General features: G+C 40.9%; 2 protein-coding genes across 2 annotated transcripts in view; both read right to left on the bottom strand.

Moving 5' to 3' along the window:
- Positions 1 to 7,572, bottom strand: part of ANO2 (anoctamin 2) — a 156,969-nt gene extending 149,397 nt beyond the window's left edge. The window contains exon 1 of the mRNA XM_041426850.1: positions 3,639 to 7,572. Within this exon, the coding sequence (XP_041282784.1) occupies positions 3,639 to 3,657 (19 nt within the window). The 5' untranslated portion in view covers positions 3,658 to 7,572. The remainder of the gene's footprint in view (positions 1 to 3,638) is intronic.
- Positions 7,573 to 7,713: 141 nt separating this feature from the next.
- VWF (von Willebrand factor) overlaps positions 7,714 to 15,221 on the bottom strand; it is a 118,944-nt gene continuing 111,436 nt past the window's right edge. Inside the window, exons 49-52 of the mRNA XM_041426849.1 lie at positions 14,211 to 14,339; positions 12,322 to 12,361; positions 9,463 to 9,560; positions 7,714 to 8,052 (exon numbers count right to left, since the gene is read on the bottom strand). Of these exons, the coding sequence (XP_041282783.1) occupies positions 7,864 to 8,052; positions 9,463 to 9,560; positions 12,322 to 12,361; positions 14,211 to 14,339 (456 nt within the window). The 3' untranslated portion in view covers positions 7,714 to 7,863. The remainder of the gene's footprint in view (positions 8,053 to 9,462; positions 9,561 to 12,321; positions 12,362 to 14,210; positions 14,340 to 15,221) is intronic.

Raw genomic sequence — 15,221 nt, forward strand, 5'->3', positions numbered from 1 at the left:
CATTTCTATCCCCACTGCCATGGGCACAGACACCTTCCACTATCCCAGCTTGCTCAGAGCCCCATCCAACATGGCCTGGAACACTGCCAGGAACAGGGCAGCCACAGCTGCTCTGGGCAACCTGTGCCAGGGCCTCTCCATCCTCACAGGGAAGAATTTCTTCTGGATATCCAACCTAAACCTGCTCTCTGTCAGTATGAAGCCATTGCCCCTTGTCCTGTCACTCCAGGCCCTTGCCAAGAGTCTCTCTCCATCTTTCCTGTGGGCTCCCTTCAGGCACTGCAAGGCCACAATGAGGTCACACCAATGCCTTTTCTTTTCCAGGCTGAACAATGCCAATTATCTGTTACTGTCTTTCTTCACAGCAGAGCTGCTCCATCCCTCTGATTCTCTTGGAGACCTCCTTGCTCCAACAGGTCAATTCCATACTGGCAGTAGCATGGTGAAAAACGCTAATAAAAACCAGTGGATGCAGAAACTGTTTTGACACACAAATGTTTCATACTCTTTCCCCCTCTAGTGGTGCCGCAGCTGAAACGGGGTTGACTGATCCATACTCTCATTCTCTTGGAGAAACGCTTAGAGGGAAAACCCATGTCTTGGTCCTTCCAGCATTAGTGTTTTACACCCAGGAGAAGACATGTGTACACATCTGTCTAATGGTCAGCACCATCACCACTACAGAGACAATACACCACTGCCTCTGTCTAGTCACGACTTTTCTCCAGGAAGAAGAAATAACAGCTCCCATCTATCCAGGGAGACACCACATCCATTGTGTACTGCTAAGTCTGGAAGTTGTATTTCCCCCTCATTTAGCTGAGACCCTTCTATTCCCTATACTCAGACTGAAACTGCTTCCCCATCACCACATTCTGAGAGAGGAGACAGTAGAATGCTAAAGAAGAAAATGCTTGGAGGAGGGTGTCTGACCCCGAAATGTTATGATTATTCTTATATTTCCTATCAATACCACATTAGGGTCCAGCAGCACTTGAATAGTCCAGCAGATTGACTCACTACTCTTCCTTGTCTGATCTCCTGAGCAGACTTTTGATTGGCTCTCTTTAATGAAGCACATAATAATGCCATGAGGGAAACTCCAATAAAAATAATTAATAAGTGGAGGTTTCATTTCCGAAGGCCACACACAATATTTCTTCAGTATTTTCAGACTGAGTCTGGGATATCTTACAAGACCTTTACACAGTCAATTAAAGACCTCTTTTTCTTTCCAGTCCTTTTAACTAGGCCTAGGGAAAAAGCTGCAGTTCATTTACAACATGATTTCATCTGCATTATGCTTCCCAACCTCTGGAATCTGTGTCACAAACCTGAGATTAACACTGGTAAACTGGTGAGGCAGTCAGGGAGTCCCTGACAGAACAAACTTCTTCATGGAAATGCAATTGCCATATCTGTATGTGGAGGACTCCTGTTCTCCCAAAAGCTTTTCAACTTCCCAAATTAGACCAATTGAACCAAAATATTTTGTTTTGAATTCTTTCCACATTTGACAGGACCAGCCTGGTACAGCAGTGCCTCAGGGGCTTCTGCTTCAGATGTAGCCTGACCTCATTTCACTCTGTAAGCCTTTATGATATCTGGCCTTACATGTTCTCATTCTGGAGGAATTACTATGGATAGAAACAAGCTCTGTGTGTGCGTATGTGTATGAATATATACAAAAATTTAAATATGCACATATGCATAGCTTTGGTGTATATTTACATGTATATATGTATCTTCAGAGAACAGCAGTACAGAGAATCTTGACTTCAACTTGGAAAGCAAGTGTTCAGGAACTACACTCATTCTACAAAAATGCCTGGGGAGCCATCCCTCCAAGTCAAACTCCATCAAGTTGTAAACAACTTCTGAGGACAAGGTACCTCTAGGACAGAAGTCAGTGACCAGCTCCAGTTCCAATTCACAGCCAGTCAGCACCTGCTCACTCAGCCTCTGCACTCCTTTGCCTCAGCTTTTTGCAAACTTAAGGGTTGCCCACATGTGCAGCAATTCACCTTACTATTTGTGTTCCCAGATCCTCATCCAAAGTGCCACCATAAAGAAGTTGCACAGACTGCCAAAAGTGGAAAGACTGAGTGGTTTGGTCATCCAGGGCACAGACAGGGAACTGCTTTCATTTATCTTCCTCTCTTTTCAGGTAAGTATCAGAAAGGATCTGCATTTCTGAAGGACACTAGAGTTAGAAGAATATTCCTCTGCAAGGCTGTTCAAGACATCTGCAATTTAGGAGCATTGTTTGGCAAACTCCAACCCCCAAGTAGGGATGAAAAAAACCCTACTTGAACTTATTGTTTCCTTGTAGCTTCACTCAAACATCTTTTTCAAAGGACATATATATATGAAAATATGGTTATACCTATGCTCTTCAGGTTCCCAGTAAATAATGACTTCTCAGCTCTGAATGTAGATGAAGAAGCTTGGCTCGTGCCAAAATTACGGCTTGTGCACATCTCCTCTAAACTCAACTATAGTAAAGCATGATTTCCTCCACTGTGTCTTCAAAACCACCATTTTAGAGCCTTTTAAGAATATAGGAATTAGACAAGGCTATTTGGGTTGTCTCTAATGCCATTTAATTTGCAGCTTGTGTGTTCAGGGCTCACACATTTCCTCTCAGACTGCAGGAGGAAAGGGTAAAACAACAAACCCTGACTAATGCTGGACTAATCTGGACAGCCTGGGTGCATCTGCCCATCTGAACCCCATGCCAACACTCGGTTTGAAATGTCCTGAGCCTCAAGGACACCCAGCAGGAGAATCTCTTGGGTAGGACTCAGAATCTCAGTTGCATTTCTCTACATTTGGCTGTACATAACACAGATATCCTCTGCCTTCCAACCTCCAAATATGATTAGAGAAGAAATACTCTTTATAAAGAGAACCATCCAGTTCTGAGTTTAGTTATGGGACTGATTTTAATACAAGCAGTTGAGCAGCAGGGGACTAAACACCTAAATAGTTCTTGAACAATTATAAAGAGAGAAATACAAGATAGCTAAAATTTAAAGGTCAAATTCTATCCTTCTATTATTCAAATAAGGGGTTTGAAGTTCACAGCAGAGATACAGCCCCAGAAACAATGAGATAACATGGAAACAACCACAGAGCTTTTGACTGCGACAGCGAAAGAACAATGACTCAACATCAGCAGTGAAAGTTATTCTAAACTCATACACTGGGAACTCCAGAATGAATGTTTTATGCATTGAGCAGATTTGCTCCTTTTGTATGGGAATTGAGAGCTCAGGGCTGCCCATTTTCTCCTGGAAAAGGATATTGTTCACTCCCCACAGTTGCACTGCAATACAGCAAATGCAGGGGGAAACAGCAGAAGACCAGCACAAGGCATTTGCCTAGTGATTGTCTTTTCCACATTTGTCACAACAGTGACCCACAGCTGCTCTTCTGAGACTTCAGGAGAAGTGAACTCTGCATGTTTTATCTCTGAGCTCTCTGTATGTAACTGGGCTGCAGATTTCTCTTGCTTCCCCCTCACTAAAAGAAGACAGAGAAGTCCTTCCAAAGTACTCCTTTCTTTGTTCTCCATTCCGTTTTGGCCTATCCCTCTTGATAGGTAGCAATAAGAATGAAACAGAGAAAAAACTTACCAGGCATGTGTGTTTCCATGTTGCCTGGAGGTTTGGCTGGAAATTGTGTCAGTGCTAAAATAGGAGTGGCTATGCCGTACACAATCTGCTTCTGCACTGGCTTAAGGAGAGAACAGCACCAGCAGCTATTTCCATCCTGCCTTGATCCTGCTTTAAGCAAACCACAAACTGAAGCTAATCAGCACGACCTTCTGGTTTGGTGATTACCATCATGGAGGGAAGAAAAGGAGAAAGACCAAATTCCCATGACCTGAAAGGCCATGGCAATTCTTTGCTGGAACTTCAGCACTTTGTCTTCATTCTCCATAACACCTCAAGAAGCAAGGTAACAACAGGCATATTTTGTCCAGAAGGCAGTGGTGAGGAAGGAAAAAGGCTAATGCAGAACCAGGGCTTTACAGCAGAGCCAGCTCTGTCCAAAGAATCAGCACTCACGGATCAGATTGTCTTGGAGGTAGTTTCTGTGTCTTTATATCTACAAAGCTTCAGAGTGCTCCCAGATAGGAGGTAAGTGCAGAAAGCTTTTTATAAGGTTCTGTTTCAAGTACTCAAGTTACCTCAGTGCCTGGATGCACCATCATTCCTGCATGAAATATTCAAGGGATTATCTTGTAATCAATGGTCTAATCAGAACAGGTGATGGATCCTGCTTAGCCTTCAACCTTGCAATTTAAGCAACATATAGGGAAGAAAAGTTGTTGATGACCAATGCCATCTGAAAAAGGACTCTTATCTGCTAATAATAACTGGAGAGAGAAGTAACTAATTTGAGTCCAAATCTTTTCCTTTTTTTTAAGCCTGTTTATGACACTACGATGGTTTTTCTAGTGTGACAGGGATAAATGGATTTATTCAATGCCTGAATAAAGTTCAGTGCTTCTATGACCTTGTAAATCAGGATAGTGCACTGTGTCATGAAGTTGTCTCTGTCACAGAGAGATGTGCTTATGCACCCTGGCTGTGCTATCAAACCTGCTGTGTACATAAAGAGAGCAGTGCAGCTGTTGTTTCCCAAAACTTGGGCTGGGCGATGTAAAATTTTCCCAGCAAAACTAAGAAATTTGTATGGGATTTTAAATTTATTAGATCCCCCCACTCTTCTTGGTCCCTACTTTGAAATGGCATTTCTTATCTTCTAACCAAAATATCAACAGGTATAAAATACTTTGTCCTTTTTACCCTGCTAGTATCTTATAGTACTCTCAGAACTTCTTTCAGAAGTTTTAAAAACAATTAATCTGTTTCCTAGACAGGGAACAAATCTCCTGCTTTCTACACCTATCTCAGGGAGACGGAAATTAAAATGTTCTGAAACTTTTGCTATTTTCCATCCACAATCTATGCTGCTCCAGCTAAGCTCAAAACCAGAAAGGCAAATCCTGGCTAATTATGGAATAGTATAGGAATATAGAGCCAGGTCCTGCTGGGATCCCTGTGGACTTATAGCTCTGCCTGCACAGGTTCCAATTAGCAGCTTCTATAAGCCATAAGGATGGGTGTGTTACAGGTAATACACTTAGCTCAGGTAATAAATAATATACACAGCAATATGAGAGGAAGTAACATCCAGCTGCTTAGAATGGAAGTAGTCTATTTTTAAGACTTTCCAACAGAGAAAATCATATCTTAGCATCACTGTCTTTCCTGAGGTACTTGGGTATGGTGTTAATTGATAATGCAGAGCTGTGACAAATAATACCAATATACCTGATTGTGTTTCACCTGCTGTGGAGGAGTGGTGCTTGCAAGTCTGTAAATTTAGCAGAGAGATTAGATGTTTTGAATTATTAAGGAGTCTTATATGACTCCTCCCCAAATCCTTCAGCATTCCTGTAAATCTATCCTATGGCACACTCAACAATCCAGCTGGTGCTCTGAAGCAGTGGGATGTGCCCCTAATCACTGGTGGACAGGTAAAGGCCAAGGTAGTTCAAACCCATCAAGGCTCACAAATAGTATGTATGACTTGGGAAACAATTTTCCTCAAAGCCTGGCTTCTGCTGCAGAACACCAATGAAGCAGTCAGGTGTAGAGTACTGTGTGATGTGTTGGCACACTTGATCGTAGGCAGAACTATGCTCTTCACTCCTGCCAGGGAGAAATGCTGCTGAAAGTATTGAAATTGCACTAATTGCAGCTGCCTGTGTGAAAGGCAATGAAACCTGCACAGAGCAGGTCTGAGCCCACTGGCTCCTTGGGCAAAAGTCAGACAGCTCTTTTGGGGCAGACTGCCTGAAAATGTTTGAATCTCATGCCAGCAAGTCAGAAATGTATTTACCTCCTCAGCCTGTTAAAGAAGATGGTATAACATTCCCTTCTGCTTTTTCTTCCCTGCCAGTTTGTTTCTACAAAAGGAAAAATCCTTTTGAAAAAAAAAAAAAAAAGGAAAGATCCTTCTGGTCTTGCTCATGACGGGGGCTTAGAATACACAGGTCTGAGTAACAACATCTAGACCACACCAAAGTCCCCAGAACACCCTGCTGTAAATAAAATCAGTAAGTGCTCTTCTCGTGGGCTGCATTGCACTGACTCATACAATTAATTATCTAATTAGAAGACCTGTCTGCAGCCACAAAGCCTTAGGCTGCAATCTTGTCAGCTTTCATGTGCTAAGATGGGTCAGTCTGGGTGAGGGCACAGGCTGAAACAAAGGGACATCCCAGCCATGGTAAGTGGAAGAGGATGACATTTGCCTTTCACTGCCTTCTCTCTGCTCCTCTCTGATGTTTCAGGTTGCTATTCCGGGAATTGCGATCTTCAGCTTCAGAAGTACTGTTGACTACCTGGGTGACCCAAATCCATCTGTCAGGGAGCTTAATATCTAGAGGCAGCTACAGGAAGGAAATGGTGTGAAGGTGGAGGTAAGTTGGTGACAAATCTGCTGCAGCAAGTGTGGCTGGTGCCAATTAAAACTGGGTTTCTCTCTCTGGTGTTACTGTGGCCTATAGCAGAAGACACAGATTCATGGAAGGCCTGCACTTCTAACACTGTGCAGCAATAAAGGTTGTCTTGAAAACATAATAAAAACAAAAAGGGCTCACAATTCAGGATGTGTTGAATCCTGACTGGCAAGAGAGCAGCAGCAGAGATCTGCCTGGTTCCTCTAAAAAAGGAATACAACTTACCTTTTCAGTTGAAAGCACAAGAGTTTTTGTTTGTTCCCAAAGGGAGCTTTCCTTGCAGTTCAGGAGATGTTTTCACCCATTTAATCATGTCAAAGTGTCATTCATTACTTTCAAATTGTTAGTTAAATAATTCTTGTCTTTCAAAAACACGCATGGCAATAACAGTCCTCCCTCTCTCATATTTTTGAGAAATTAGTACTTCCCAGTGAAACTGCTTCACTGACACAAGATTCCTCCAGGACCAACAACACTCTGGAAGATCTTTTGTGTTCCATGGCCCAACTAGACAAAGTAGAATTTAGATCCTTGTAAATATATGTCTGGCAGCAATAACTAAATTAAACCTGCCATTGCAAATTCTGCATCTATATTAATTCCAACTTTTGGAACAATGCAACAGGTGAAGTCCAGGCACCTGAAAATAAGTGAGATAACCACTGAGCTTTCTCCTCAACTTGGTCTGGGCAAAGGCTGAAGTAAGAGCTGTCCTTAAACCTGTACACATGTTCTGAGGACTTGCAGAATTTACACAGTCTGTCCTCAACACACAGTTTCTTTTCATTCAGCTTCTGGAGAAACATCTATATGCATTGCAGAAAGATATTTGATTGTCTAAGCCCCAACCAGTATTGTTTGTGTACATCCTACTCTTACTCTGAAGCCTTATCCCATAATTACTGTACTTCCTGAAAAGAATGGGAGGAAAAAGAGCAAAAAAATTGTAAGTCCACTGTGTGTCACTAAGGACTGAAGTGGGGAATTGTCTGCAAAGTCTCTGCAGACAGCACTAAATGATTTAGGAAATATTCTTTAAGTATAAGCAACTGCTTCTGAGCACGATTTATTTGTGGTTGTTCTTTGGGATTTTTTTCAATAATGTGGATTATTTTCCACAGTGAAATGAAGGGAATCTCTCTCCTACAATCTACCCCAAGATGAATCAGATCATGTTCTGTTGTGCTGGTAAGCTTTATTGCTGTGTCAATACAGTTTTTCAGGATTCTAATGGATATGGCAGTGTACAGAGAAAATTAGGCTTGCATTGTGAAGTTCCTCCATCATAAAGCTTCAGATTAAGCAGCTGGGCTTCTGGGCAATATTCATGGTGTGCACTTGCGAGCACGGCATTCGCACAGCGAGGCGGAGGGGATGTAGTGCTGCACCATGGTCCCGTTGGGACAGCGCAGTGGGATCGTCACTGTGGTGGTCTGAGTGGCTGTACAGCAGCTGCAGTGGTCTTCCCACTGCCCTGTCTGAGCAGAGTACCTGGTGGTGCTTCTGCACTTGCCCTAGATGGAAAAAGAAGAGAGCTGAAGTTTGAACAGAGCTTCATGGCACTCAGAATCCTGGTTCTTTCCTTCAAAATATCTGTGGGTGACTTTGTCCAGCTTCTGTGCTCTGCTGAAAACATGAACTCAGAACAGGTGCCTGGGTCCAGAATGCAGGGTGCTGCTCAAAGAGTAACTTCTTATGAGCATAAGCAGAGCAAAGGAGAGGTGAAGAAACTGCTCACACACACAAAAGAGCCTGGAATTTAAAATCTCACACGGGAATGTCCAGAGCTATGGTGTTGGCTTCTGAGCAAATGTGGTTATCATGCATTCAGAAAGTGCTTTAGCCCAAATGCTGCAACCCACACACCCACTGTTGCCCTGCTGGTGCTATTATTTCTTGTTCTGCTTGTCTGGCCACTTAACTAAATTAGACCAAGCTGTCAGTGCCTCTAGCTATAATCCTTCATGATGTCAAAACAAGTGGCCCCACATAACACTCTGTCAGAGTCCATTTCCCTTGGTGGCTTTGTGCTCTTATTTCCCAGTCTAATTAAATTAAAATATCCTATAAGTATCAGGGACAACTTCAGAAAAAATGTACTTAACACTGTTTATTCCCAATGTAAAATCTGGACTTCTGCAGGAGAAACATCAATACTTATGACTTTATGGCTAAGGACCATTTACTTTGTAGACAGGACAAGAGTTTGAGAATTATTAGTTATGCCATAACTTGGATTGCACACAAGGGTTGATTACAATCCTTGTATGGGGCTTGTTTATCTTGGAAAGAGCAGAAATGGGAACACCCAGAAGGGAAGTTATGCTCCTGTTTTAAAAGGAAGTTGCCGTATGAAGTGTAAACCCAGATGGGCTGGAAATGAAATTTTTAATCTGATTATGGAAGACACAAAACATGCAGAACACAAGAGCTTGGTGCCAAGGCTAATTGAGGAATCCCAGAGCTTATAAGGCACACAAGTCAAATCTTGGCACTTGGGTTTAAAGGTCTTTTAAAATGCCATTTATCTAAATATCTATTTAAATTCACGTAATCGACCCAGAGGCTCAGTGCTTAACTGCATACTCAGAGCTGAAAATCAGCTTCACAAATGTGAAGATAAATATTCCTCTTTTTTAAAGTAGAAAGTCCTAACAGAGCTACTTCAGAGTCATTAATTTCTGGAATGGAAGCAATAGAGTGGGATGAACAAAGCCTTTGTATCTAACACGTGCCTTTTTTCATGCTGGTTTGACTGGGGAAAATTCAGCATCAGCAAATTACTTCAGGAAATAAGTGCCAATGAGGTTAACACTAAGTCAATAAATGCTCCAACTAATGCTCCACTCACTGAAGTGAAACCATGGTGGAAGAAAAGGTTTCCTTTAGGGAAAGAAAAAGCAGGGTTGATTTTTGTTATTTACCTCACAATGAGAAATGGGCACCTCCTTTTCGGCCACACATCCATTGATATTCCCATACTGCAGTCTGGTACTTACTGGATGACATTCCACCTCCACACCTACCAAGAAAAAAAAATAAAAAAATAAAAAAAAATAAAAATAAAGTGTTTGACACTGCTGGCAATTGCTTATTGTAACTCACTTCCCTTTACTCCTGAAATTGCTGCCAGTGAAATGTTCTTCCTGGTAAAATCCCTAGCTGAGTGTGTCTCCTTAGAGTAATTCATGCAGAGTTGTGTGACTATTTCACACTACAGCCCTAAAATTCCACTAGAGAAGGATTTTTCTCTTGTTTATTTTCAATTGACTGCTTTGTTCTAAAGTCACCTTGGCCATCAAATACCAGCCTCTCCCTGGTCTTTGACAACTCTCTTGTTAACTCTGGTAACCAACAGTTACTCTATTCTCCTGCTTTCAAAGAGAACCTCATCGTTATTATACTCAAATATAAACTAAGCCAGAATATTTTCTTCTGAACTCCTGCGTGTTTTGGTCTGCATCTAAAGACCCGTGAAGGAGCCAATGTTTTTTTCGTGGGTATTTTGTGCATAGACAACAACAGCTCTCTGTAGTGTTACTATAGTTTTATGTCTCTGTGAAAAGACAGACTCCTACTCATACCCATTTCTACCTAACCAACAAAATTTCTGTGTTTAACAGAATATTGGACTGATTTTTAGGTACTACCCAAAACATTTCAGAAAGCTGAAGGAATTCAGCAGGGCAACTGCACAACTAAGTACATACACAAAGGGAAGAGAAAGGTATCCACCTTCCTACCAGTAAACACAGCTTTCCATCAGAATGTTGGTACCAAATTGACTCTGTGCCTTGTTAAAACCTTAAATTTCATTAAAAAAAAAAATGCAGCTCGTTTCTGGTTCCAGGGCTGAACCACCCTCTTTTAATGATTTCATCATTCCTTCATAAAAATTGTCCACCTGAAAGGGCAGTTGTGTTCACACAATTGAAAAGCACAAAAAAAAAGTCATCAGCCTCAACACAGATTCATCCCCTTTTTGATCCTGACTTATCAACTTGTTTTCTAGTTACTTTACCTGTTATATACTTTTTTGTTGACTGTGCCTCCTCTGCAAATGCAAGTGCTTGTAACTTAAGACATGTGAGACTGAGACCAATAGAGAAAAGAGACATAACTTCTTTGTTAAGTGGGAAAATAAGGAATAGCCTTTGCCAATTATCAAGTCCTGTGGCTAATACCACAAAAATCTCATGAGAAAATAGGAGCTGTTCACTTGTGTGCTCCCACAAATGTAAAAGCTGGAACAATGTCCTCAGACACACTAAAAAAAGTCCAGTTGTGAAGGCACAACATAGGAAGGGAAACTAACTCCTCAACCAGCTCCTTTGCCCAAGGACTTGTTGGACTCTGCTGAGCCAAAGCCTTGACTTGAGGGAACAAGTTCTCAGCCCAATTCTTTATGGCACAGAGACATCTGAAAGACAGACTCTCTCAAGACCTTGGAAGATAATGTAACCTATGTCCATGAGAAACTGAGCTACATCCAGGCAAAACATCATTGGGAGTAAGGATTTCAAGGTCCACTCAATATGGGAGGTTTTAGGCAAGCAGCACATCACTTAGATCAGTTTGCCTTTGCTGCTGCAGGGAGGTATCACTTTTGAATGACTCTGTTAAATAAATCTATGCATTGATCTGTGCTCATTTGGAACCAGTTTCTCCTCTATTGCAGTGATTGGCCCTAGCTGCCCACAGCCCTGTCTTTTATATATCAAAATCTGCTTTTGTTAATAAATAATTTTGAGTATTCCTTGCTTGTAGCCTGGTAGATTAAAGCTCCCCTAACCAAATTACCTCTTTGATCCCTTTGATGACAGTCTCTGAATAGCCTTCTGACTTCTATCTCTCAAGCCAGAGTTCAGTGATTATCTAGAGAGGCAAAGGCTGCAAACTCTCTGGGAGTTACCATCCTTCATCAAGGGTATTATTGCAGCAGCTCCTGTGCCAGTGTGGCGATGGGCTGCTATGCTGGTCATCTTTTATTTATGAGCACATGCATTGCAAAAGTAAGAAGATTAAAAGACGTAACACAGACAAAATGTTAATATTCTGACCTTAAAAGAGAATTTCAATTCTTTGTTATATTTTTTAAATTTTATATAAGCTACAGTATTATTTTTTACTTACAGAGGAGAAAACTGAGAGGTTATCTGCTCACAAATGCATCAGTGATTCATTTTAGAAATGAGAACTCAACCCTGCACTCCTTCCTACTCTCACAGCCTGACTGACATCTGGATTATCCACACAAAGATGCATGAAATTAAGAGTTGCAAGATTGACCCCCAAACTGAAAAATTTAAGAAGCAGTCAGGCTATTCCATAGGAATGCATTTCCCCTATTTTTGGTTAATGTGTTATCAAAAACATTACTGCCACCAGGGTTGGGCTTTTTTGATTAATTAATTTTAAGTTGATTTATTATTCATTAAGTGTTTTCCTCAGATATTCAGTAGTGTCAGGTTATGTGACTTGACAGGCTGTCTGTGCAGGACTATTCCTGTTATCACCAGATGAACAATAAAATAAAACATTCATAATTAACATCTGCATAAAATGTGGAGAGTATCTATTTCTTTCTAAGCACTTGGGAATACTGTCAAAACACGTGTTCTAGATGACAAAACATGACAGCAGCATGTCAGAGGATGGGCTTCTTTGATGGTTTATTATAACCACATTGCTAAGCTCTGGTTCATTACATTGCATATTATGGAAAATGTAGGTACTTACACACTCTGCCTTTTCCATACAAGATTTCTGGATTATTTACTTACATGTGTCACAGCAAGTGTTGCCAATTTTTGCAATTCTGCCCTAAAATGATTTAAAAAAAAAGACAACTCAAATTTTGGCACAAGTGATGCACTTCTGCTCTGCTGAAAGAAGATGTATAAAGCACGGTACTAGGCAAAAAAAAAACAACTGAATTTTTACATTGTACAAAATCATAAGTCTACATTAATAATCTTCTCTTTATCAATTTTAAGATATTGAACTTGTGATGATATTTGCTAGTAGCTAACTGGAAGTAATTTACTTATTAGCAAGTTCAACACCTGAAAATATTGATCTCACCTTCTATTAGAAGCTTTCTAAAATAAAGACATTGAATACAAATAAATTCCTGAAAACCAGGAGGATAAAACCAGTAGCATTCAGGTTTTGTTCTGTTTAAGAAATATCACATCTGTCAAGTAAGTTTTAAAAGCCATAAAACTTTGTTTCTTGTTTCATTGCTACCATCCAGAATATAATTCTCAGAAATACATGTATAGTGTAAACTATTGCAAAAACTATAGTGAAAAGCAAAAGGGAGTGTAGCTACAGGACATGAGACAACACGACGCAGACACGCTGCTGCTCTCAAGGTAAGAAAAAAGGAAGTTTATTTTCTGACTCCAACATTTATAGATTTCCAAAGGTGACAGAGGATTGGAGGGTGAAAGTGCCACCTCTCCAGGGACACTGGACAAACCAACAGTCCATCAAGTTTCTCCTCCTCCATAAAAGAATGCAAAACAATAAGTTGTTTACAGAAAGTGTGTGAGAAAGTTTGATACAAGAATGCAAACATCAGAACGCTTAAAAAATCTTTAAAAAATCAAACAAGGGAGAAATATTTACACTGCAGGGTGATGCCATTGTTGCACTCAACCCCTGAGCTTACATGCAAAAGTCTGGAGGATTTTTAATTAAAAACCCTAAAATTTTGACCTGCAACAAGATGAAAACCACTAATTTTATAGCTGAAATAGTTCTGTTTGGGGGGGATAGGAGAAGAATAAATGCAGTTTGAGAAATTCTGTTTAAAAAGTAAACTGTTTTTCACTGATTTTCCATTTACATCGCCTGAATGAGATAATAACCCAAAGCCTGTAATGTAATGCAGCATTCTTTTCTAAATCTTTGTTTTTACAGCAAAACCACGTATTACAATTTCACAAAGTGAGAAATGCCCTGTAGAAGCTTTATTTTTCCCACATTATACGTAAATTCTCCATTTGTTTCATATGTATGAGCAGATTAGTTTGGCCACAAGCTTTACTAAAGGTTCCCTGCTTCCTGCCATGCCCAAGAAAATTGGAGCAGGTGGATATAAACACCTGTAAGATGTGTAAAACCTGACAGATAAGCAAAAATAGGGCTCGATGTGTTACACTCATACCTCACTCTGCTTCTCAGTGTTTAATTAAGAAAGATGGATGAGTACTTTGTGCAGGGCTTTTTATCCTGCTAAACAACTGTAGTTGTGGAAGTTTGATCTTTCTACAGCAGTGTGAAAATTCTTTTCCCTAACATCATATCATGGCAGAGAAAAAATACCTTAGCATTTCATATGCATATTTCTCAGTTTTTGTCATTGTCCACACAGTTTTGCTCTGGATCCCAAACTGAGAACATTGTTAGAAGAACCATTTGCAAATGTTTGATACTTAAAATATTCAGCTTCATATTCATAACAGAATAAGGGTCAGAAGTCAGCACAGATCCACAAAAAAACAGAGAAAACCTACATCTTTCTGAATTTCAGAGTAAGTTCAAATTCAGTTTAGCCAGGGTGTTGGGAGAGGGTTGGGGTTTCCCACCCCAGCACACAGAAGGTACCAGAAACATGACAGAGTCCATTAGGAAACTTGGGAACAGGACCTCTTTCACTACTTACTCCTTCAGCCAAGCATCTTCTGGCATCAAATGGAGGACAGCCAGTGATTCTCCTTTCCCAGATAAATTCCCCTCTCTCATTTACTCTGCAGGAATGACTGTCACAGCCATCCTGAAGGGATGTGTTTGCCTGGAAAGATTGAAGGGCTGTTAGCTTTACACAGCTAAACAATAGGGGACAGGAAGTTTTCAGGATATTACTTTGATGATGTCTCCACTAAAGTACCATGGTGGTGACAGTTATAAAACATAGAAATATTTGTTTATCAACAAAGTAATGTTCTTCTGTTTAATTCCATGGCCATATTGATCACAGCTCTGCCCTTTTTCAGCTCTTAACAGGGAAGAAATTTCTAACTTAGGAAAAAACCTTCTCTAAGTGAGAGATTTTGGGGTCTGGCCTATGATCTGTCTTTCAAAGAGACGTATATACAATTATTTACCTTCTGGAGGAGTTGGTAACTTCTTTAGAAAACATATACACAACCACCCATCCCCACACCAAATCATTTAGTTTGGAATAAACCCTTAAGAGCAAGTCCAGCCATTACCTCCCACTGCCAACCAAGTCCACCAGAAAATCACATCTCTAAGAGCCATATCCACACATTTAAAAATCCCTCCAGGGCTGGTGACTCACCCACTGCCCTGGGCAGCCTGTGCCAAAGCTGGACAATCCTTCCAGTGGAAAAAAAAAAAAATTATAACAAAGCTAAACCTCCCCTGGTGCAGCTTGAGGCTGTTTCCTCGTGCCCTGTCCCTTGTTCGCTGGGAGCAGAGCCCGACCCTCCCCCGGCTGTCCCCTCCTGTCAGGGAGTTGTGCAGAGCCAGGAAGTCCCTCCTGAGCCTCCTTTTCTCCAGGCTGAGCTCCTCCCCCCTGCTCCTGGTGCTCCAGACCCTTCCCCAGCTTTGTTGCTCTTTGCATACTCACCCCATCTAAGATTTTTCACAGGAATGGACTAAAAGAAAATTTTAGATGTTGTCTCTGGTCACAGAGGATGGGGTTTAACCA

The sequence above is a fragment of the Onychostruthus taczanowskii genome, unplaced genomic scaffold, assembly GCF_017590055.1.
Source record: "Onychostruthus taczanowskii isolate IOZ18803 unplaced genomic scaffold, ASM1759005v1 scaffold95, whole genome shotgun sequence".
NCBI classification, from domain to species: domain Eukaryota; kingdom Metazoa; phylum Chordata; class Aves; order Passeriformes; family Passeridae; genus Onychostruthus; species Onychostruthus taczanowskii.